General features: G+C 41.2%; 1 protein-coding gene across 1 annotated transcript in view; it reads left to right on the forward strand.

The window, feature by feature from the left end:
* LOC136883266 (delta-like protein 1) overlaps positions 1–24,717 on the forward strand; it is a 192,803-nt gene that overhangs the window by 157,402 nt on the left and 10,684 nt on the right. The window contains exons 3-6 of the mRNA XM_067155477.2: positions 6,280–6,457; positions 12,097–12,216; positions 12,678–12,738; positions 24,279–24,409. Coding sequence (XP_067011578.2) covers positions 6,280–6,457; positions 12,097–12,216; positions 12,678–12,738; positions 24,279–24,409 — 490 coding nt within the window. The remainder of the gene's footprint in view (positions 1–6,279; positions 6,458–12,096; positions 12,217–12,677; positions 12,739–24,278; positions 24,410–24,717) is intronic.

A 24,717-nucleotide genomic window follows, 5' to 3' on the forward strand; every position in this document is an offset into this window, starting at 1 on the left:
GAAACGCTAATTTTGAACAGGAACGTAGACATTGAAAACATTGAGAAAAAGGAACGCAAAATTATAAGAAAAATTCTAGGCTCTAAACTCACCGACTGACAATCCCGACCCAGAGGCAGACAGGAAAACATTAAAAAATGCAGGTTATGATTCTATGGACACATTAAAATAGCACCCAGACAGACTTAAAAAGCAAATAGACAAATTCTATGAAAAAAGGATTAAAGCCAAAACAGACACAATAAAATGGATTGGTGAAATCAAAACTGATCTGAAATGGGCAGGAATTACAGCAGCAGATGTCGAAAACCGAGTAATCTTCAGACCGAAAATTAACAAATAGCAAGTTGACCAATAATAGACCAAAGAAAAAACCGAAACAACTTAGCCTGATGGAAGAAAGGAAACCAACAGTAAAATAATGAAAGGAATATGTGCACAAAGGAAGTGAAATATACGCCTCTAAATACTCTGTGTAGTCCTAGTGGGCTTACTCGCAAATATAACAGTAATAATAATGGAGTCGAGAGTGACCGAATTGTACACGAAACTTTTACTACTGAGAACATGTAACATTTTGCACAACAGCAGCTTGAAAGTAAGTCTCTTGGGCAGTGACACACGTCCATCAGCGTCTGTACGACATTTCAAAAGAGAGCTGCAATCCATGTTTAGTCACTGCCTGCAGAGTCCGCATTGCATTTGTCTTCATCTTTACGGCTGACGAAATTCTCCGCCCCTTGAGCAGGGTTTTGACTTTCGGAAACACTGGAGGGTGTGGGAATCAGAAAGTGTTCTGTGGTCTGCGAGGAATTCCTTCACCTGGAGTGACCAGCTTACTGGGCCGTTCTATCCCTGTCAGATATCAAACCTCTTTCTTCAGTCTGTACCATGAAGGTGCCGACTAATTTCAAAATACGTCTCTTTAGTAACAGTTCGACGTCCAGAAATCTTCCTTTCCTTCCTGACCCTTCCCCAGCTCTCCGAGATCGGCACTGATGAGGATTAAGCCCTCTTTATTGACAATGCCCTTCCTGACGCCAATCTTATGTAGCGAAATATATTCGCTACCACGTGTTTCTGCGGTGGTCGACGACGTGAAATATTGTAGATGTATTAAGACGACCACAAAATCTTAGCCCCGTGCTCTGCTCTGCTGGGATCAAACCCAGTATCGTGGGCACAGAAGCTAAACAACGTACCGATTCCTGCACTGAGATTGGCAAACCAAGCGTAATTTGATTATGAAGTTGACTTTAATTTTAAACACAAATATTCTTTATTTCTTTGCGTCTTCCTTCCCTGCTACTCAATTTCAATTCTAGATATGGGATGGTACCTACCTCAAGGCCTTTTGTTTCCAAACATAGGAAAAATCAACATAAATATGCACTATAGACATAAAACATATAATTTTGAAATAGGATTTATAATTAATGTAAGAAGACAGTGTTAACCAATAATTGGCAGACCATGGGGTACAACTGGCGGGGGTGGCGGGTACGCGAGCGGATATCTAGGAACAAATTGCAGAAGAGAAATGAAAAGAAAAAGAAATGCAGGGAAAGTAAAAAGTATTTAGCTCAAATTATTCTTCAATTTTGTTTTTGAACCCATTATATCATAATGTTATTGGCGAAGTTTTAACTTGCATTTATCAGTTCGGTCACAGCCTGCAAGATTCTTTCAAAAGTCGTAATGTGGGAAACATTTATCTATATAGCAATTGTTTAAGGGGGCTGTGATATTTCGAAGTTGAAAAAACATGCGTTTATGTTTGCTATCCTGTAAGCGAGAATGAAATTTTAAAGCCCTACAGCTATCCTATAGGGGCTGCTTGGCCGAGGCGGTAAAGGCGCACTCGGTGCGCCCGGAAGGACGTGGTTCGAATCCCCGTCAGGAAGTCGTAAAATTTAAGAAACGAGATTTCCACTTCCGGAAGTGCACATGGCCCTGAGGTTCACTCAGCCTACACCAAAAATGAGTACCAGATTAATTCCTGGGGGCAAAGGTGGCCGGGCGTAAAGCTAACCACTCTAATCCACCAAGTGCCGAGGTTACGGATAGTGGAAGCCTTTACCTTCCACCCCTCCAAGGGCCTTCATGGCCTGTACGGGGATGACTTTGCTTTTTGTTTTTACAACTAACCTAAGGGTCAACGATCATCAATCACTTATAAATTAACATCTCACTAAAGAACAAATCTAATTTAGTGAACCCCGTTTGAGCATTACAGGAAAGATTCCTCTGAAAAGACTAAAACACTGCCAGCTTGAAGTTGAAATGTAAGATATAAGATGACACCACAGCTTAAATGCGTGATGGTACACTCTATTTCTACTGAATTCTAAACATTTGAATAATTTGTTAGTTACATTCTTATTCCGGGAGGTCTACAAAAGTACGGCTTTTTGGCAGAATGGGCAGCGTATGAGCCCTTACTTCCTAGGGTTCTGGGTTCGATTTCCTGTCAGACGGGAGATTTTGCTAGCTCGGGAGGTAGGAAATAAATCGTCTTAATACACGCAATATTTCACATAGTCGATCACTGCAGAAACACGTGATAGTGAATACGTTTCTCTACATGAGGTTGGCGTCAGAAAGAGCATCGTTAATAAAATATCAGTGTTGATGTATATTTTTGGACATTTCAGTGATTTGAAATAGACTTCTAGCTTGCTAGGTCGTGTTTAGTAGATGTAGTACAAGAAGAGAAACTCTCTCCCCAGTTGGTTGCTATCCGTGACTGGAAGATGGGACTTGGAATCCAGCCCATTCATTCATGCACTCAGCCATCCGTCAGTTCATTCATTTATTTAGGGAGTCATTATCTACAATGGAATGTTCACGTTGCTTCATTAATTCACAATCAAGCACTTATCCATTACTAAATGCTCTCTCTCCAGTTGGTGGCTATCCGTGACTGGAAAATAAGAGTGTTTATTTACGGTATTTATCTATTCATTCATTCATGCACTCAGCCAATCATCCATTTAGGCAGCCTGTATTTCATTTATAATGGAATGTTCAGTTCAGTCCATCAAGTCATTCAGTCACTCAATCAATCTGTCATTCATCAACGAATGCTCTCTTCCCAGTTAGTGGCTATCCGTGACCGGGTGAGAGGAGTGTTATTCAATCATTCTTCACGAGCAAAATTCATCCGTGGAATCATCCATTCACCAATTCATGCAGCCATCCACTCATTCTTCAGTCATAATGTATGTTGTATTGGTAGGATACTCCATAAGATTTGTGAAACCAAAGTGAGCATTAAATAAGCTGAGGAAGGGGAAGATACATGTTTTCCAAGACTATGTAATATTGTTGACGTCTAGGACAAAATACATTATATTTAGTGTGGTAATCGTCAAATAATTGTAAGAGGAGAATATAATGCATGTATCGAATGTGATCAGGCGATCCGAATCTAGGGGATGGGAATATTCCATTCTTTTTTAAGAAGAAATGCTATGTAAAGAAAATGGCTAAATGAACACCGCTAATGAGGAAAGCGCACAGCACAACTTCCGGATTCACGGTGAATGCTCTGCCAATTTAGCTAAGGTGTCAAGGTCGGACCCAGTGTGTTTGGTGTACGGAGGCGCTCGATAACCGGCTGTTCCAGTAATATCTGGAGTAGCACAAGGTTCTGCGATCGGGCCTCTCCTCTTCACTGTGTACGTTCTCGATCTCCCAGGTTGTGTCTCATTTTCAACGGCTCAGTATGTCCACGATATTGCGCTGTAGAGATGTATAATAAATAAGGAACACGCCCTTACTCGACAATCTGATATGGAGAATCTGTCGATGTGGTGAGATGTAAATATCCTGAATATAAATGTAAATAAGTGTACATATATGAGAATGAGTAGGTCCAGAAATCCTGTCACAAATAGTTATACAATAGGGAAACAAATTCCGCAGTGCACTAGTTTCAAACTACTTGGCATAACTATCTGTGACAATTATAGTGGAATATACAGTGTGAAGAGGCAAGGCGTAAGGCAACAAAAATTCTGGGGATCCTATACAGGAATTTAAGAGGGTTCAGTTCACGAGCAATAAGATCAGCTTATCTTTGCGTGGTTCGGCCCATACTGACATGTGGTACACCTGCTTGGCATACCACAACAGTGGAGAACATGAGTAAGCTGCAGTGATTACAGCGCCGCGCCGAAAGGCTAATTAACCGTCACTAACCCTCCCATCCAGTAAGGTTACCTTCCATCGAGACAATAGCCGAACAAACTGACCTGATCTGCCTCTATACAAGTTGATCCCTTCCAACGTCTATCTCTTGGTTATCGCTTAGCTCAGAGGGGCGATGGAGATACCCTTTGTCCACCTTTTGGCCGTACCTCTGCCTCTCAGAAGGGTTGTTTTTGTCGTTCCGCAAAGATATGGAACTCTTGTCAGGGGATGTCGAGAACTTGCCTCTTCTAAGATTTCAAATGTATATAAAGAGAATGTAATTTAATGGAACTGTTTCATGTATCTGTGAGTGTGTGGGTGAATTTGTAAGTGACTCGTGGAGTGAAAGGAAGTAGGCGAGCACAGCAATGATCAAATTAATGAATGAATTATTAACTATCGATAGACAGAATGAACGAGCACTAGCAAACAATATATATGTATATTTTGCACAGTATTATTTATTTTGTAAGCTATGGAAAAAATATCTCATCTTAAGGTAGAAAATTTTATATGTAGATGGGGGCTGAACATTTTTCTCTAGACCTTCCATATTTCTGAACAGAATTGTGGTGAATATAATAACTTACTATTATTCACAGTGTGTAGTTAAAAGAACTATTTCCATCAATTAAATACTGCCTTAATAATCTGCCAGGTAAACATATGTTTTAAACAGATTATTCAGGGCATTTTTTACCCTGAGGGTACACTAAAATTTGGGTCATGATTGAGGTGAAGAATCTTTTTTAAAAAGTGTGAGAAGCTCTGGTGTAGCCGTAGACAAATGCTATAATCCAAGTACATAAAAATGAACGTTAAAGGTAATTTCCTGTCGTTTACGCTTGAGTCTTCAGCCTCATTGTCCTTACATGTAGTTGCTGTGAATGATAAAACGTGTCTTGGCAGGTATCTTAACGGTATAAGAATGACTCATCGCTTCATGACGCACGAATGTTCTCAATCTAGGTCTCAAGAGAAATCTGATCTTGAATGACGTTATTTTCCTTAAATTCGTTCCGAGAGACCAGAGGGCTTAGCTAGACAGACTGTAGTAGTGCTGCTCCCTCAAACAGCAAGACTCATATCCGTACCGACTGTTGAGACCCGCATCAAAACACTCCGGAAGTCATACGCCATAATTATTTTTATTATAGGCACACTTCCCTCCCCACATCACTTAGCAACGGTAGGTAATTTCAGACCTTCATAGTTCCCTTGCCGGTCTCGGGGTGTAGAGGTAGTTAGTCTGCCTCTTACCCAGAGGTCCCGCGTTGAATTCGCCGCCAGGTGAGGGATTTTTACCTGATCTGAGGGCTGGTTCGAGGTCCACTCAGCCTACTTGGTTACAACTGAGGATCTCTCTGTCGTTGAGTCAGAAAGCCACGAAAAAGGGCCCAGAGGATTCGTCGTGTTGACTACACGACACCTCGAAAGCTCCAGACCCTCCAGTTGAGCAGCGATCTCTTGGTAGGCCAAGGCCTTTCGGGGCTGTTGCACCAGGGTGTTTGGTTTATAGTTCCCTTGGTTTTCATCACATAACCGGGCTGAGTGGCTCAGACGATGGAGGTGCTGGCCTTCTGACCCCAACTTGGCAGGTTTAATCCTAGCTCAGTCTGGTGATATTGGGCTGAGTGGCTCAGACGGTTGAGGCGCTGGCCTTCTGACCCCAACTTGGCAGGTTCGATCCTGGCTCAGTCCGGTAGTATTTGAAGGTGCTCAAATACGTCAGCCTCGTGTCGGTAGATTTACTGGCACGTAAAAGAACTCCTGCAGAACTAAATTTCGGCACCTTGGCGTCTCCGAAAACTTTAAAAAGTAGTTAGTGAGACGTAAAGCAAATAACATTATTATTAGTCTGGTGATATTTGAAGGTGCTCAAATACGTCAGCCTCGTGTCGGTAGATTTATTGGCACGTAAAGTAACTCCTGAGGGACTAAATTCCGGCACCTCGGCGTCTCCGTAAATCGTAAAAGTAGTTAGTGGGACGTAAAGCAAATAACATTATTATTATTATTATTATTATTATTATTATTATTATTATTATTATTATTATTATTATTATGTTGTATTTTTCGTTCCAGGCTTGTGAAGTTCCGTCCCAGCAGCACGAGAATAGCCACTACACATGCACAGACCAGGGAGAATTGAAGTGTCTCCCGGGATGGACAGGAGATCTGTGTGATGTGCCCATCTGTCGCAAGGGATGTGATCCACTACAAGGTTACTGTAAGCGACCAGGAGAATGTCGCTGTAAAATAGGTGAGTTGAATTCTAATCGCTTATTTTCTGAAAGTCGTTGAATGAACGCGATGACTACTATGGGAATAGCTTATCAACTGACCAAGTACGTTTACAAAAAAGTCCATATCCTTGAACGCAGAACTCAGACATTATTGCACTGTCGTAAGACCAGAGGCTTTGTATGCAGCGGAATTCTTTGTTATGAACAAGAAAGGCCTGATAGAAAAATTGGAAATAAAACAAAGAAAGATCTTAGGGAAAACTATTGGCCCAATTAAAGAGAAAGGTGAATATAGACGTCGGAAAAACCGTGAGCTGTATACTCATGTCCAGAAGATCTCTGATATCATGTGGAGAAGGAGAATTACATTTTATGACCACTTACTAAGAATGAAACCCACACGATTATCGAATCAAAGTTTTACCTATTTTAAAGATAAGAAAACCCAGCCAACTCGGTTCAAGGAGGTGGGGATCTTTTATGAAGATCTTATTTTGTAACTGGCTTAACATCACACCGACACAGATAGGTGTCAACGCGACGATGGGATCGGAAAGGGCTAAGAGTGGGAAGGAAGCGGTCGTGGCCTTAATTAAGGTACAGCCCCAGGATATGCCTGGTGTGAAAATGGGAAACTACAGAAAACCCATCTTCAGGACTGCCAACAGTGGGGATCGAACCCACTATCTCCCAGATGCAAGCACACAGCTGCACTCCCCTAACCGCACGGCCAACTCGCCCGGTCTTATGAAGATATACAAGAACGCAACTCACTCACGAGGAAACTAAGAGACTACCAGAGTTTTCAAGAAAGGCCACAGTTGAAGACGGGAAAGCGTGAAAGGAGGACAAAATATAAAATCACCGCCAATGAATGAAGGAGCACTGAGCAAAGATCAAAGCCCAGAGAAGGCAGCTAAAATAATTTGCTCCTTGGCAGGCCGATACGAACAAAGAAGGAAGAACAGTAATCAGTCTATTGATAATATTTGAAATTAAATTTAATAAGGTACTTTAATTGTCGACATAGTTACTTTTAAGTTCTCCCAGTTTGCCGAACTCGAGATGCATATTCATAGAACACTGGTGCATTCCTATTTTTCTTCTACGTGTAAAGTACAGTAATGTTTTATAAATTTCTTTCTGCGTTTTCGACGTACGGAATAACTTGTTGTTGTTGTATGAGTCGTCAGTCCACAGCTCTCCATGCCACCCTATCATGTGCTAACCTTTTCATTTCTGCGTAACTATTGCATCCTACATCTGCTCTAATCTGTTTGTCATATTCATACCTTGGTCTACCCCTACCGTTCTTACCACCTACACTTCCTTCAAAAACCAACTGCACAAGTCCTGGGTGTCTTAAGATGTGTCCTATCATTCTATCTCTTCTTCTCGTCAAATTTCGCCAAATCGATCTCCTCTCACCAATTCGATTCTCTTCATTAGTGATTCGATCTATCCATCTCACCTTCAGCATTCTTCTGTAACACCACATTTCAAAAGCTTCTATTCTCTTTCTTTCTGAGCTAGTTATCGTCCATGTTTCACTTCCACATGAAAGCCTTCAAAAACATCTTTCTAATTCCGATATCAATGTTTGAAGTGAGAAAATTTCTTTTCTTAAGAAAGCTCTTCCTTGCTTGTGCTAGTCTGCATTTTATGTCCTCCTTACTTCTGCCATCGTTAGTTATTTTACTACCCAAGTAAGAATATTCATCTACTTCCTTTAAGACTTCATTTCCAAATCTAATATTTCCTACATCACCTGCCTTCATGCGACTGCACTCCATTACTTTTGTTTTGGACTATTTATTTTCATCTTGTACTCCTTACCCAAGACTTCATCCATACCATTCAGCAACTTCTCGAGATCTTCTGCAGTCTCAGATAAAATAACAATATAATCGGCAAATCTCAAGGTTTTGATTTCCTCTCCTTGGACTGTGATTCCCTTTCCAAATTTCTCTTTGATTTCCTTTACTGCCTGTTCTATGTAAACATTGAAAAGGAGAGGGAACAAACTGCAGCCTTGCCTCACTCCTTTCTGGATTGCTGCTTCTTTTTCAAAGCCTTCGATTCTTATAACTGTAGACTGATTTCTATACAGATTGTAGATAATTCTCCGTTCTCGGTATCTGATCCCTATCATCTTCAGAATCATAAATAGCTTGGTCCAATCAACATTATCGAATGCCTTTTCTAGATCTACGAATGCCATGTACGTGGGCTTGTCCTTCTTGATTCGATCCTATAAGATCAGACGTAAAGTCAGGATTGCTTCACGTGTTCCTACATTTCATCTGAAGCCAAACTGATCTTCTCCCAAATCAGCTTCAACTTGTTCGGAATAACTTAAGTTTATTTTAAAACTAACTAGTCATATAATCAATACTGAAAGATCGATATTCATAATTATTTTTACTCATTAATCTATGCTTCTTTCTGGTCCTCCCAGCAGTTAGATATGTTGTTCTTCATCACGGATAGAAAGTTTTTCCATAAATTGAACACCGAGATCTTGGAGAACCCTTTTATAATGATATGATCGGTCCCGTACCGACATCTTAATTCGGGAAGCTGGATCCCAACTTCTCCAATGGGTGAGCGACACCTTCGAACGACAGTGAGAATTATCAATTTATTTTTCGTTTAAAATTGAACTTTTCTCTTTATAACAGTGCAAAATATTTGTTAATATCTCCAATATTTTCGGAATTATGATAAAAAATATGAAGCCCTGTCACTGAAGCAAGCCCTTTATCGGTAAGTTTGCTGCTTGTTTCACGTAAATTTTGTTTTTCAGAACCGTTTCCTTCAAAACCCTTGAACGTTTTTAAAACATTAACACGAAATTTTGCATGCGTGTATATTTTGTAGAGATTAACTGCCACCCCCGGGGGTCCGAGTTCGATTCTCGGCTCTGCCTCGAAATTTGAGAAGTGGTACGAGGGCTGGAACGGGGTCCACTCAGCCTCGGGAGGTCAACTGAGTAGAGGTGGGTTCGATTCCCACCTCAGTCATCCTGGAAGTGGTTTTCCGTGGTTTCCCACTTCTCCTCCAGGCAAATGCCGGGATGGTCCCTAACTTGAGGCCACGGCCGCTTCCTTCCCTCTTCCTTGCCTGTCCCATCCAATCTCCCCATCTCTCAACAAGGCCCCTATTCAGCATAGCAGGTGAGGCCATCTGGGCGAGGTACTGGTCATTCTCCCCAGTTGTATCCGCCGATCCAGAGTCTGAAGCTCCAGGACACTGCCCTTGAGGCGGTAGAGGTGGGATCCCTCGCTGAATCCGAGGGAAAAACCGAGCCTGGAGTGTAAACAGATTAAGGAGAAGAAGAAGAAGTATATTTCGTAGAGAAGAAGAAGAATTATTCAGCAATCTTCATTGGCCAAGTTTGAAGAATGTTTTCAAATGAAAATTAATTAAACACTGAAAATAACTTCATGAACAAAATAGTGATACTTGATGGACTTCACTGATTTAGTATTATGTTGTAGCTGTATCATTACTAAAAATAATACAAAAGAATCATAGAAAAATATTCATGTATTTGGAAATTATCAGGAAAACGGCAAAATACTGGCCGTAATACACCACCATTTTGAATAATTAATTATATATAATGGCATAGGTTTATATGATTTCTAAATATGTAGGCATATTATTATGGAATAATGTGTTTGTCATGCTAAGTTTGCTTTCAGTATTCTGTTTCCATTGCTGCGGATAAATGTTTAATACACCCTATTTTTCTGTGTTCAAAGGTGTATGTGTGATTGGCAGCTGTAGGAAAATTGAACACCTGTATTGCATTCAAGAAGAATGGATGATATTGACATCTGGTTACTTTTATACATGAAGTTAGGACGGAAAATAAAGACAAGGGCCACCAACGGAGTGAAAATTAAAGACTTCTTAAGCCTCGTAACCCAACACTGTCGAGGTCGGAATGAGAATTGTTTAAGGAAAGTCGTACAAGTTAGATGAAACTGAGGAGCCTGGCACATGTAAGTGGAAGCAATTCCAGGGCTCAGCTAAAAGCTACCTGGTCGCCAACCCATACTTCTATTTCAAGAGCTCCTGGGGCTCCTGTTAGTCACCTCTTACGACAGGCAGGGGATATCGTGGATGTTATTCTACCAGCCCCACCACAGGGGGATTCCTCACCGTTAGAACTAAACGCCAGACACGAACTCTCGTGGGCTCTTGTATAGGAGAACTGATGAGGATATAATTATGGCAAGGAAAGCTGAAGCTTAGACTGGTGGCGCCATCTACCTACCTTTACAACACTGGCTTACTTTTGAGCAGACGGACATTCTTTTTTTTAAAAAATCTGGAGCAGTAAGTGGGCGCCATATACCTTGGACCACGGAGGTGCTACGGAAGTAGGTGACGCAGTTTAAGAGAAATAAATAAAGAAAGAACACCAATAACGTCAAATCAAACGAGCTTTAAATCTCCTTCCAGCAAGGTCTATCTATACCTGTGGAACCTGAGACAGAATACTATTTCCAAGAACACTGCGATCAGATAGCTTCTGGCCGTAATGAGCCAGAACAAGCAAAATAGTCACTAGATGAGAGGTGAAAAGTGGTCAGAATGTACGAAATATCACACAGGAAAAAAAACTTAAATTTAGTGTTGCAAACGAAAACATTCGATTTATCACCATTAAGTTCCGATTAAGTTCTTCAGCTATTGGAATCACCCATTATTTGCCCAATTCTTTTTTGTTGTTGTTGATAAAAGCTTTGGATTGATTTCGCGTTACATATAATATATTTCATAATTTAAATCCTTATTGACGTCAACTATTCAAATATTTAGGAGAATTAATAGACCGCATTTATATCTCTCTTACCTTCTTAAACCGTTCACCCTCAAGGGTTGGTTTTTCCCTCGAACTCAGGGAGGGATCCCACCTCTACCGCCTAAAGGGGCAGTGTCCTGGAGCGTGAGACTTTGGGTCATGGGGATACAACTGGGGGGGAAGACCAATCCCTCACCCAAGCGGCCTCACCTGCTATTCTGAACAGGAGCCTTGCAAGGGTATGGTAAGTTTGGAAAGGATAAACAAGGAACAGGGGAGGAAGCGGTCGTAACCTAAAGTTAGGTACCATCCCGGCATTTGTCTGGAGGAGAAGTGAGAAACCACGGAAAATCATTATTCGAGGATGGCTGAGGTTGGAATCGAACCCTCCTCTACTCATTTGATCCCCGGAGGCTGAGTGGACTCCGTTCCAGCCCTCGTATCACTTCAAATTTCATGGCAGAGCCGGGAATGGACCTCGGGCCGTGGGGTGGCAGCTAATCACACAAACCACTACACCACAGAGGCGGAGTTGTTTATAAATTATAAATTAACTGAGTTGAAACTGAAAAGAAACGGCTTGAGATATTATAAAATTTCCGGTAAATGCGCAACATGACCCATTCCACTGCTCTATGGGCCACTCTAAGCTTCTTGATATTCTATATAGGATAATAAACATTACTTCCTCCACAACGAGAGTGTTGACCATATGTTCCTATTAACCGTCGATGCAAACAGTTTTTCCCTCCATCCATCCTCTGCTCCCTTCAGTAAGTGTATACCTTCTCAGCTCTAAACTTTCTCGACTAATTGCATCTAATTTGTTTTCATTTCCAGGTTTCTACGGAGAGCTCTGCAATAAGTGTATTGCCTTGCCTGGTTGTCAGCACGGATCCTGCAACACAAGTTTTGAGTGTAATTGTGCCAGAGGATGGGACGGACTATTCTGCTCTGAACGTGAGTGATCCATGGTTTATCTCATCTACTAAACTACTAGATAAAAATGATTCTTGTATTTCAACTAGACTCATTTTAAAGTGTATTTGATTTTGGCCTGGCGTCTATCTGGAATTAGCATAGTCTAATAATTTTCCCGACACCATTGTAACCATGGTAACTAATGTGACGCCATTTACTCACTCAGGCACACTCCCAATGGAGGTGAACTGCATACACATTTATATTCACATACCAGCCCTCCTGCCAACGTTAAATTTCTATAGGAACCGGCAACTGAACCCAGGACTCCGAGGACGCTCATAAAGCTAACAGCTAAGCTACGGAGACAGGCAATATATTTTGTGGTTGAATAATGGGAACAGATATTTTTGACTCATCTTTTCTTAAAGAAAGCATTAATTTACTTTTATTTTATATTCACCAGATTAACAAGAAATTCCATTCATCCTCTGTTTCAGCAATCTGCGCGGAGAAGTGCCACAGCACCAGGGGATATTGCGAATGGCCAGGAGAATGCAAGTAAGTAAACACAATCCTAAATTTCCTATCTGTAACATTTTTGTTCGTCAGTAGCTGTAAGCATCTACATGTTTCTCTTGCGCGTGAAAACATTATTAAAAAACCATAATACTACTACTGTTAATTTATAAGTTCGTGGACACGCGCCTACAATATAGGCAACACAGTGTACACTTGCGTACTGCAGTCAATTAGTTCGGGGACTAGCGCCTACAGTGTAGGCAACACAGCGTACAATCACGTACTGCGGTCAATCAGTTCTTGGACTGGCGCTACAGTTCAAGCACCATCTGGACTTTTGATGTGACTTTTCGTAATTCTTCCTTCATCATCTCAAACTTTTCGCAAGCGGATTTGCCTAATTTTTTGGTAGAATTTGAAATTTGCCCATTGCTCAAACTAGGACATTCTTAAGTTCCGCCGCTCACACTGATCTACCCTTCATAACGAAGACCACAGTTCTGCTTAGACTGTATGAACACAGCTACCGTCGGCTGGGACTAGCGAAGAGCTGTGATGGTACTTTCCTGTGGTGCACCACTGTGTCACTAGTTGGCCAGACCACGAATGTAATTACAGTACTACGTATGAGTGAATACATAAATGAATCGATTGAATATTCTTCTCTCCATAACAAGGATGACCACCGACTGGGGAGAGAGAGCATTCCTTTATATCAGGGCCTCTCAGTGTGCATGCGCCATGCAGTGCACGGGCACAAGGTGCAGGAGACGACTTCACTAGGTTGACCAGAGTGCAAACCCCCACTCCACTTCCCCTACACCTGGCTCACCCGTTCGGCCTGTCTTCGCCTTCTCCACCTTCCCCGCTGATCCTCCCCTCACTGTGAAATGCTTATATGCGGTGAGGGGTGACACTGTTGTATGGGGCAACGTTACCGGTGTTAAAACACTCTTCTTTCCATTTGGTTTGAGCAGACAATTTATCTTCTCTAGCTCTTCTTTTCCTTTATCTTTCCAATGATACCAGTAATGTCTGGAACAATGGGCCGGCTGACAGCAATTTGCGAGCCTTCTTTAAATTACAATCAGAAATAGGCCTACTCGCACGCAATTTAGTTTTCATGCAAGTCAAAGCAGGAAAAAATACCTTTACATATGCATGTGGAACCAAATATAGAAATAACCTTAGCTTAGGAAAATCTTCCTTCGACAAATTCTCGTAGAATTTGAACAAAGCCTTTGTATTGGAAAATATATCTTTTCGATTAACTTATCACACGGATAGGTCGCATGGATTAAGCATTTGGCTTTAACGTCACGACTGACAAATAAATACGAAAGTTCCCAGTTCGATTGAAATGGACTTTCGGAAGTCTTTGCTTTCTTCGAAACAGGTTGCTCCATTATTATGTTGTTGTCTTGCGCTAATCTATTTCACTGACAAACAAACCGTCGATCACCGAACGCTTTGTCGCTCTCAGCGCACTATACCATCCGAGTCAAACCGAGTTGAGCCGAGTCGGAGCGATGCACAGTGCACGGAGTATCTGCGCCTCGATTTGCACGCAAGAGATTTTGAGCGTTTGAGAGGCCGTGCTTTATATTGTAAAAAAAATACATGTAGATATTTTCGTTGGTGCTGTAAAATACCGAAGATATTCCAATTAAACAACGTGTTACAAGAAATAATTAAAATACAATTGATTAATACATATCCCATAAATATTACCTGGACTTGTCTTTATAAGTTGCACAACGTTAGCTTTCTGAGAGAGTTGGGCGTGCGCGTAGAGGCGCGCGGCTGTGAGCTTGCATCCGGGAGATAGTAGATTCGAATCCCACTATCGGCAGCCCTGAAGATGGTTTTCCGTGGTTTCCCATTTTCACACCAGGCAAATGCTGGTGCTGTACCTTAATTAAGGCCATGGCCGCTTCCTTCCAACTCCTAGGCCTTTCCTATCCCATCGTCGCCATAAGACCTATCTGTGTCGGTGCGACGTAAAGGCCCTAGCAAAAAAAAAAAAAAGCTTTTTGAGATATTTCCTGGACTTTAAATATCTCCTCACAGATACCCTTTTCGTATATTAACTACAGGTATTTTCTCTGTTTTCGCCTTCTTTAAATTTCCTGTCCCATATACCTTTGTTCTTCCTTTTTTTTTTTGCTAGGGGCTTTACGTCGCACCGACACAGATAGGTCTTATGGCGACGATGGGATAGGAAAGGACAAGGAGTTGGAAGGAAGCGGCCGTGGCCTTGGGTACGATCCCGGCATTCGCCTGGAGGAGAAGTGGGAAAACACGGAATATACTTCGAGGATGGCTGAGGAAGGAATCGAATCCTCCTCTACTCAGTTGACCTCTGTTGAAATTTAGTGCCAGAGCCGGGAATCGAACCCGGTCCTCCGAGGGTGGAGGCTAATCATACTAACCACTACACCACAGAGGCGTTCATATTTCCCGTTCATTTATAGAATTCGACTAGTATTCTCTTGCTATTACATTCTAGTTATTTTGTCTTATTAAGTCCTCTACTCCTCGCAATCTTCTGCCATCCCCTGATACATTTCTTTTCAGTGAAATCATATACACACATACCATAGTTGCAGTTATGAATATGATTTACAATATCTTTCATTCAAAAACCATGTTTTGAGATTAATCCCGTAAATCTTATTATCACAAAATCTTAATTCTCCTCAATTATTTTTGTTCCGAGTTATCTGTGGAACAGCAGAGGTGAAAGAAGGTGCGGGCTGGAATGGGTCTACCTACAAAGCTGAGATATTGATTAAAATTGCTTTAAAGGTTATATTTTCGAAAATAGCAAAACTTAACAAGTTTCACATAGAATTTCAGAGTTTAGCAAATAACAACAAGTTAACAAATCAGGTACAAGACCAGGAAAAACCAAGATATAGAGATAATTTAACAAGGCCCACTTTATACAATTTCTGAGCTCTCCGCTCACAACCACATATTTACCAAAGGGCAGAAAACCCCTAATAACATGGAGCACTTGCTCCCACCTAGCAATGTCAGGCCTCCTAGAGGCACATATCCAAAAACAAGAAAGAGCTGACCCGCTCTTGATTTTACAAGCCTATTAAAGGCAATACCAGACTTTTACACATGATTGCCATCAAGGCACAACTTACAATGAAACAGGGGTATCTTGTATCCAACCTAATGGGCCTTAGCCGACAAGAAAATATTAAGTAAATGGCCCGCAACACCAAGTAGAATGGAGGTGTGTACTTGCACTCCTACGTGAAAGCTTTCTAAAACCTAAGAGGCACTAGGCCGATGAAACAGGGGCTATTCCCAAACTATGGAGGTGACTCATATAATAAAAATTTAAGACATTACAGAAAGGGAAGAAAACCAGTTACAAAACGTAGTCACCTCAAACTAGAGTGAAGGGGAGCTCGAGAGGGTAAAGCACTCTCTATCCCCGAATTACAGTTAAAGATATTTGAAGTTTTACAAAAACGATTGGAGATTACATGTTTATTACATAGCAAAGGTTTCTGGCCTTCCCCGCGGATTAAAATGCTGAGCTAGCAAGAAATAAAGATGTTAAGTGACCATTATTACCTTGTTGAAGAGCTGCTGCCGGATGAAAGAGGCGCTTCCCGCCTCCTGCTACACTTCCATATACTGGGCTAGATGTTGTTCGAGTGGCCGAGAGACAGGAAAATCAGCAGTTTTTATACTCTCGGGGAAGATTCGAGACATTTCATGAATAATTAAGACACACCCACAGGCGTTTATTGGGTAGCTTACAGTTACACATCAAAATCGAAGAAGAAAGACACGATTGGTCAAAAATTAATTACAGAAATTCTGGATTGGCTAAGTTCAAAACTGGCGAAAAGATTTATATTGCCAACCCACAAATGAAGGAAAGAAATTTAGTAAAGAACAAACTTATGAATACAAAATTTCTTCAAATAAAGTTCTTCAACTTCGCACCAGGGTGCATGGTCATAGTTTTTTAGTAGAGACATCTATAAGAGAATGTCCACATTTCTTGATCAATAGAAACAAAACAAGTTGAACTCCTCACAGTACTGACAACTTCGTAATCACAAAATTTACGGTAGTGACATCTTCTGAGAAAACTTATGAGTTGATACAGTAGTTAAAGTTCAGAGTTCTTCTTGTAGAGGAGTACTTTAAGGCGGAAATTCAAATGTGCGGCGTAGAGGTGTACCTGCCGGTACGATTTTATTTTAAAGAAACCTATTCATTTACATGGATGGTGTAGGAGTTACTGTCGGTGAAAGCGGACGAATGGTTTAAACATCGCATTGGGAGAAAGGAGCTAGCAAACGGACAGGCGACCGGAAGCGCCTTGTACAAACGTCGCGCTGAACTACTTACATACATCAATCTACAAGGAAGTCTTCCTATGTCGCGTCAGTCACGTGCTGTCTATCATTGGTAGTGAACAGAAACTCTTCACAATGATCGGGCAAGTTTGGCGTGCGGTTAGAGGCGCGCAACTGTGAGCTTTCATCCGGGAGATAGTGGGTTCGAATCCCACTGTCGGCAGCACCGAAGATGGTTTACCGAGGTTTCCCATTTTCACACCAGGCAAGTGCTGGGACTGTACCTTAATTAAGGTCACGGCCACTTCCTTCCCACGCCGAGACCTTTCCTGTCATCGTCGCCATAAGACCTATTTGTGTCGGCGTGACGTAAAGTAGACTGAAAACAAAACTCTTCACACTTAGTGAGAGCCATATTTGCTATGGGAAGAAAATAAAGAGGAAGAAAGTCTACTCTAACAATTTAAATGAGGAATACACTGAAGTATATTCCATATTAGAACAAGGCCTGGTGAAAATGTTCTCTACAGCACTAATCAAGAACCTGAGGTATATCGACAATCTGATCAAAGACAGTCTCAAGAAATGCTCTTCAAGTAGATATCTGTTAATTTTTGACGAACAATTAGCTCAAGGATCGTCATGCTGTGATTAACAGCCCTCCTGTCGACAGTTTCTTGAGTGCGTCCCGCTGTGCCATGGTGGTGTTATGCAAGCATCTCTGATGTACAGGTCTCCATGTATTTGATAATTTGAAGCCGCCTTCCCTCTTTATGTTATTTGGGCGCAGCTCTATCTCTATAACTTCTCTTACCAGTCGAGCATAGAAGTCTTTTACAGGTGCGATGACCTTCGCCTGGTCAAAGAGGGTTTCATGGTCTGTAATGTAGAAATGTTCTGCTATGGCAGACTGGCTTATGGCATTCTCCGTGGAGGATGAAAGAGCGACATTCTTTACCGACCTGATGCGTTCTTTCACCCTGGTGCTAACAAGCCTTTTTGCCATGCCAATATATGAACAACCACAATCACATGGAACTTCATACACGCCCGGTGTTTCAAGACGTGGTTTTTCTTTGAATGGTCGAAACAGGGATTTGAGCTTCCGGTCTGTGGCGAAAACTGGAATTACTACTGTATGTACTTCCTAAGAATGCGCCCTATTTTGTCAGTTATACCTGCCACGTAAGGAGGGAATACTTTCTTCCTTTTACTGTAGTCCTGGTTGGTACTATCCCTGTTAGGCTCCTTGATCTTCACAGCTCGTGCTATATCCCCTGAAGTATAGCCATTTTCCTTCATGGACGTTATCAGTTCTCTTAATAGACTTGAGCGATTATCAGCGTCTTCAACGTTATTCACTCTAGTAAATAATGTTCGAATTAGAGCTGCGTTTTGGCAGGGGTGGTCTTATGAAGGTATTTTTCAGAATGTATAGGTTTCTTGTACATTGCATGGCCTAGTGTACCATCATTCTTCTTGTATACTAACACATCAAGAAAAGGTAATTTACCTTCATTTTCCACTTCCATTGTGAATTTGATCTTACTGTTAATGGAATTTAGGTGCCCCGAAAATTCATTTAATGTCTCCCTTCCATGTGGCCAGACCGTAAATGTGTCATCCACGTAACTATAGAAGCACTTAGGTTTCAATGGCGCTGTAGTTATATCATCAATCTCAAAGTGCTCCATAAAAATATTAGCAGCCACTGGTGACAGAGGTGAACCTATTGCTGCTCCTTCTGTCTGTTCGTAATAATCCCCTTTGTAGTAGAAGCAAGTAGATTTTAAACAAGCTGCTGCCAGATTGGTCAAGTCCTCAGATAGGTATTGTCTGATGTAAGCAAGCGTTTCTTCTACTGGTATATTAGTGAAAAGTGACGTAACATCAAACTTACCAGAATGTCGCCTTCGTCCACCCGTAGCTCACGTAACTTCTGTAAGAAGTGTTTCGAATATTTAACGTCATGTTCTGTCTTCCCTGTTTCTGGCTGTAACAGTGATGAAATATAGCGGGCTAACTGATTAGGTCGCAGAACCAATGGCACTCACGATTGGTCCTAGTGGCACGTCATTCTTGTGTACTTTAGGGAGGCCATAAATTGTTCAACGTACCAGGTCTGAATTTAGTAACGTCTTCTGCAAGTGTTTGCTCACTATCGAAGGCAGAACTTAACATGCCCTGATGAAGGCCAATGCAATTTGGCTGAAAGTTCGGCTTCATTAAATAAATAATTGAGTGGCTTTAATCCAGTATTCATTTATTTCTTTAAGTTAATAATAAACATTATAATTACAATATTAAAATATAATATTGTATACATTTCAAATTACACATAGAGACGTGGATTAAGATGGTGATTCGTTCAGAAATCGACAACTCTTCTTTGGTACTATGGTGACTATCTGATCTCGAATGAAAGTTGCAATGTGTTTTTTTCTAAATCCCTCGGAAAAAAAGTATAGCTCCTCGTGCTACTATCAGTAGAACTATTAAATAAACGCATTTGAGCTTATATCTGTCTTTGAAATAATTAACAGTAGGTTCGTAGATAGCCTTCATTTCTTTCTTCCACCTCCTCAGCTAGTTGAAGATCAAACTAGAATCGGATAGAAGGATCATAATTATGCCATGCGCAAAGGTTTTAGAATATGCAATAGTATCAAATCTTCTAGTAGATCCATAAGAGTAATCGCATGGGATTTGCATGGGATTTCTTTGTGCTGTTGGCACCCTTTCCATCGCAGATTATTAGTGATCTTAGACCTCATTCGTTGATCTACCCGCACCATTCTTACAGCCTACACTTTTCTCAAAAGCTAACTCCTGGGTGTCTTAAGATGTGTCCTATCATTCTATCTTTTCTGGTCAAAATGAGCCAAATTGTTGCCAGTTCCAATCAATATCTCTTTATTCGCAATTCGATCTACCAATCTCACTTTCAGCATTCTTCTGTAACACCACACTTAAAAAGCTTCTATTCTCTTCCCTTCTTAGCTAGTTATTGCCCACGTATGGCTTCCGTACAATGCCACGCTCCAGACGAATGTCTTCAAACATATCCTATCACGCTGCCAAATACCATGCATTGTCAGAGAAGATCTATGGTATGACGAAGAATTACGGTTGCACAAAACTTACACAAAGTTTACTTCAAAAGAGGAGATTTCCTGTTGACTTCCTGTTAAAACGTAGTCTATGGAAATGTCAAAATGGCTTACGACGAGGAAGTGATCTGTCACCAATGTTATTTAACATCTACACTAATGACCAATCACTTCCGGTGAACACAAGAAGTTTCCTGTATGCCGCAAATCAAGTCAAAGGTAATCATTTGAAGATTTTGAAGCCCATTTAATAGATGATTTGAAAGTATTGGATGCCTATTATTCTAACAATCAAATTCGTCAAAACCCTTCAAACACCCACCAGTGTGCATTCCATCTTAAGCACAACTAGACACGCCGTGAACGGAACAACTCACGGCAAAGATTACGTTTAGTAAATCCACCTCATCCAAAATATCTGGGAGTCACGATCGTACTCTGACTTACAAGCAGCATTTCCAGAATAGAAGGCTGAAGGTGGAGGCTGCAGAATATGCGTGCCCAGTTTGATACAAATCCAGACACGCAAAATGTTGGAAATTTGAAAGGCGCTCAATAAAACATGTAGGCTTTGTAGGCCTACAGGTTATTCGAGGCCTCCACCTCTTGTAAAACTCTGCCAGCTTGGATGGATAGCTCCACCAGACATTCTTAGTGAGACAGCTGCCAATGCAGAGAGAACTAAACAGGTCCATTAACAGTCCCACCCGCTATATGGTTATATACCGAGTACCCCTAGATTGAGGTCCAGAAGCTTCCTAAAAACCACTGCAGTCTTGCAAACTACAGCAAGAAAACAACTGTGGATTTCTGAACTTTAGAATAACACTACCAGGCATTGCACCTTCAGAAATCCTCCCACCAGGGCATGAACAAAATTGGACTGTGTCGTCTTCCTTCTCGAATTGGAAGCTCTAAGTGTAATATAAAGAAATGGTCCTTCCATGTCGACACTACTAACTGCGAATGCGAAGAACCCCAGACGATGAAGCATCTACTGGATTGCCGGCTATGTCCTGCAACTTATACATAAGAATATATTTTCCTTGAGATACCAAGCGCTACTAAGAATGCTTTGTCCTACCGTGGTGTGTCTTAGTTTATGATTGCACACAGTTCAAAAAAATTAGGGGAACATATCTTATAACATCTGGTATGTGAAGTTAATTTGGTAGATGGGATTCCAATGGTCTTAAAGCACACCTTGAGACCTTAGCTACTCAGGGTATGCCAAATCGAAGTTATACTCCATCTGTAGGCGAAGCCATGCTTTAAAATGTCAGGTGACCCCTCAAAACAAAGTGAAGAGCGGTGTGTCCTTGTGTCGTTGTGAGGTACACAGACTACTGTGGTTATTTGAGCACGTTGTACGTAAACCAGCACATCCCATGAGACATCTTAACGAGGTTCAACTCATAAGGGCCGTCACTTTAATCCAGAAAGGATGGACTTTTCATCGTGTTGCTGTGGATCTCAATGTGTCTTCGTCAGTCATTCAACGCTTGTAGAATCGCTACAATAAGATAGATCAGTTCACAAGGAGGGTTGGACAAGGTCGTGAACGCATGACAACACCACAGGATGACCGATATCTGACCATCTATGCGTTGCGGCTTCGTTCGGCAACTGCCAGCCAGAGAACTTCAACAATACCTCAGTAGAGTTACTGGAGTCACGGTGTCTGACCAGACAGTAAAGAACAGGTTAAGAGAAGTGTCCTTACGACTCAGACGTCCTGTTCGAGTACCCCGTTTAACGCAGCAACATCGCGCAGCTCACCTTCTGTTTACCCGTACCCACGTCAACTGGCAACTTCGCTGATGGAGACCTGTGTTGTTCACAGACGAGTCCATATTTCCCCTGACACAGCGTGATGGACGTCAAATGTATGGAGACGCCGTGGTGAGCAGTACATACCATATGTTGTCCAGGAAGGCGACCGATTCGGACAAGGTTCTGTGATGCTTTAGTGTGACATCAGTATCTTGTAATCTTACAGCTGCGGGGTACATCGAGCAGATACTGCTACAGCATATGTTGGTTGCTGCATACGATGTTGGCCCTGAATTCGTACTCATGCACGACAATGCTGTCTTGCGAGAACTGGACATTCAAGGGATAAAATGGCCATCAATGTGTCCCGACCTTAACCCCATCGAGCATGTGTGGGATAGGCTTGGCAGAAGTCTTCGTGGGCGTCCTGTTCCACCACAGGCTCTTCAAGCCCCCGAACAGGCTCTCATTGAAGAATGGGATCTGATACCGCAACGTGACGTCCGTCGACTTATACGGAGCATGCCAAGCTGTGATAAATGCTCATGGAGGAAATACACCATACGGAAGCTCTCCAACTGTGATAAAAATCCACCCTGGAGGACTGTTACCACTTTGTTTTCGTCCTTATTTGGACATTTCCGTTTGTGTTCTGAAAATGAATGTGAATCCATCAATGTTCTTTTGCATACTTCAACGGTAAAGAATAAAGGTTTTGTTGTTAATATACCCGAGTGTGAGGTATTGTTTTGTACAGCATGGCGTACGTTCAGAAAACATGTTCCCCTAATTTTTTAAACTGTGTAATATGTATGACCGCATATATTTTGTTTGTTTCTGACTTCAATAAATTTATTTAAAATTCCTATTGTTCAAAGTGAGCACATTTTTTTTAAAGAAAGGCCTTCTTTGTTTGTGGTATTATGCATTTTATGTCCTCCTCATTTCTGCCATAGTTAGTTACTTTACTACCCAGGTAAAAATACTAATCTACTTCCTTTAAGACTTCACTTCCTAATCTAATATTCCTGCATCACTCCACTTCGTTTGACTGCCCTCCATTTTTGTTGCAGATTTATTTATCTTGTACTCCTTCTCCAAGACCATTCAGCAACTTCTCCAGATTATCCGCAGACTCAGATAAAATAAACAATAAATAATAGTTGTACGGGAATGGAGAAAAGCTGGTGTACCAAACCACCCACTGGGGCCAAAACTGAAGGGCTTAAAATTAGATTGCTTAGTATTTGCTGATGACATGGCACTAATTGCCCAAGATATCTCTGACGCACAAAAAAAACTTGAACTAGTACAAGAACAAGCAGCGAAAATTTGATTACAAATATCATTTGAAAAAACAAAATTTATGACCAACATTCAAATCGCATTAAATGAACTTCTAATTGGCAATAACAAGATCATCAGAGTAAACGAATTTAAGTATTTAGGTGGATTACAGCAAACTGTAACTAAAAGAAATCTAGTGAATCGAGACTCAAGAAAATGGAGATTGCTTTTCAATTAACAAAAATATATACAACAAATGAGCCTCTCCTGGAACTACAATATCCGACATTATACAACTGTAATCAATCTGAAGCACTCTACGCTTTAGAGACACAGAATTATATATATATATTTTTTTTTTAATCCCAAAATCACAGACGCAATGCGAATCTGAAGAATTCAGTTCAGGGGACACTTTGAAAGAATGGACCCGAACAGACTAACGCACAAAATACATACATTCATAAAGAACAAGGCTACAAGACCGAATTGGTGCAAGCTTACAGAGAAAAACCTGAAGGCATTAGGATCACCAAACGTACTTGACCGGAATGAAATCAGGAAAATCACTCACACACGGATTTTCGAGGAAGAAGAGAAGACTACGCAGCATACATGCTCAGAGCAACAAAAACAGATACAATCGTTCAGCATGAAGGAATACTGAGCCAACAGGAAGGCTAGAAAGTGTTGATTTCGTGTGGTCCTAAGCGACCCATTCGCGAAGAAGAAGAAACAATAGCATCGGCAAATATCAGAGGTTTAATTTACTCTCCTCGGACTGTGGTTCCCTTCCCGAATTCCTTTTTTGATTTTCTTTACCACCAGTTCTATATAAACATTGAAAAGTAGAAGGGACAAACTGCATCGTCGCCTCACTCCTTTGTGGATTGCTGCTTCTTGTTTCATAGCCCTCAATTCTTATAACTGCAGACTGATTTTTGAATAGATTGCAGGTAACCCTTCTTTCTCGGTGTCCGATTCCAATCACCTACGACATATCGTGGTTAATTTTAATTGTTTTCGTTATGTTCGAATTGATACCTGCTTTAATGGTCTCTGTTTCTTCTCACAGATGTCGCCTAGGCTGGGCTGGAGAGACATGTCACGACTGTCAGGTGTTACCAGGATGTCAGCACGGCTACTGTACCAAACCTCTGGAGTGTCGCTGTCACGAGGGGTACACCGGTATTCTGTGTCAAACACGTAAGTGTTATACGTAATGCATTCCATGTTATAAAATGTAACGCAAGAGCTAAAGGTTTCCACATATTTAATAATCATTTATTGTAACATGAAAAAGTTACATATATTTGAAACTAGTTTCGGTCTTGCTAGCCCTGAATCGGGCGCGCTCTTCCGACGAACACTCTAGGGCGCGCGCGGTCTTTTAGACCGCAACGATTATTTTCATTATTTATTGTACGGCCTTGGAATATAATAAAAATGTTGAAGTTTAATATTGTTGCAAGTAAGTTTACTATTATTTAGATAATATTTAAAACATTTTACGT

The sequence above is a fragment of the Anabrus simplex genome, chromosome 11 (genome assembly GCF_040414725.1).
Source record: "Anabrus simplex isolate iqAnaSimp1 chromosome 11, ASM4041472v1, whole genome shotgun sequence".
Classification (NCBI taxonomy): domain Eukaryota; kingdom Metazoa; phylum Arthropoda; class Insecta; order Orthoptera; family Tettigoniidae; genus Anabrus; species Anabrus simplex.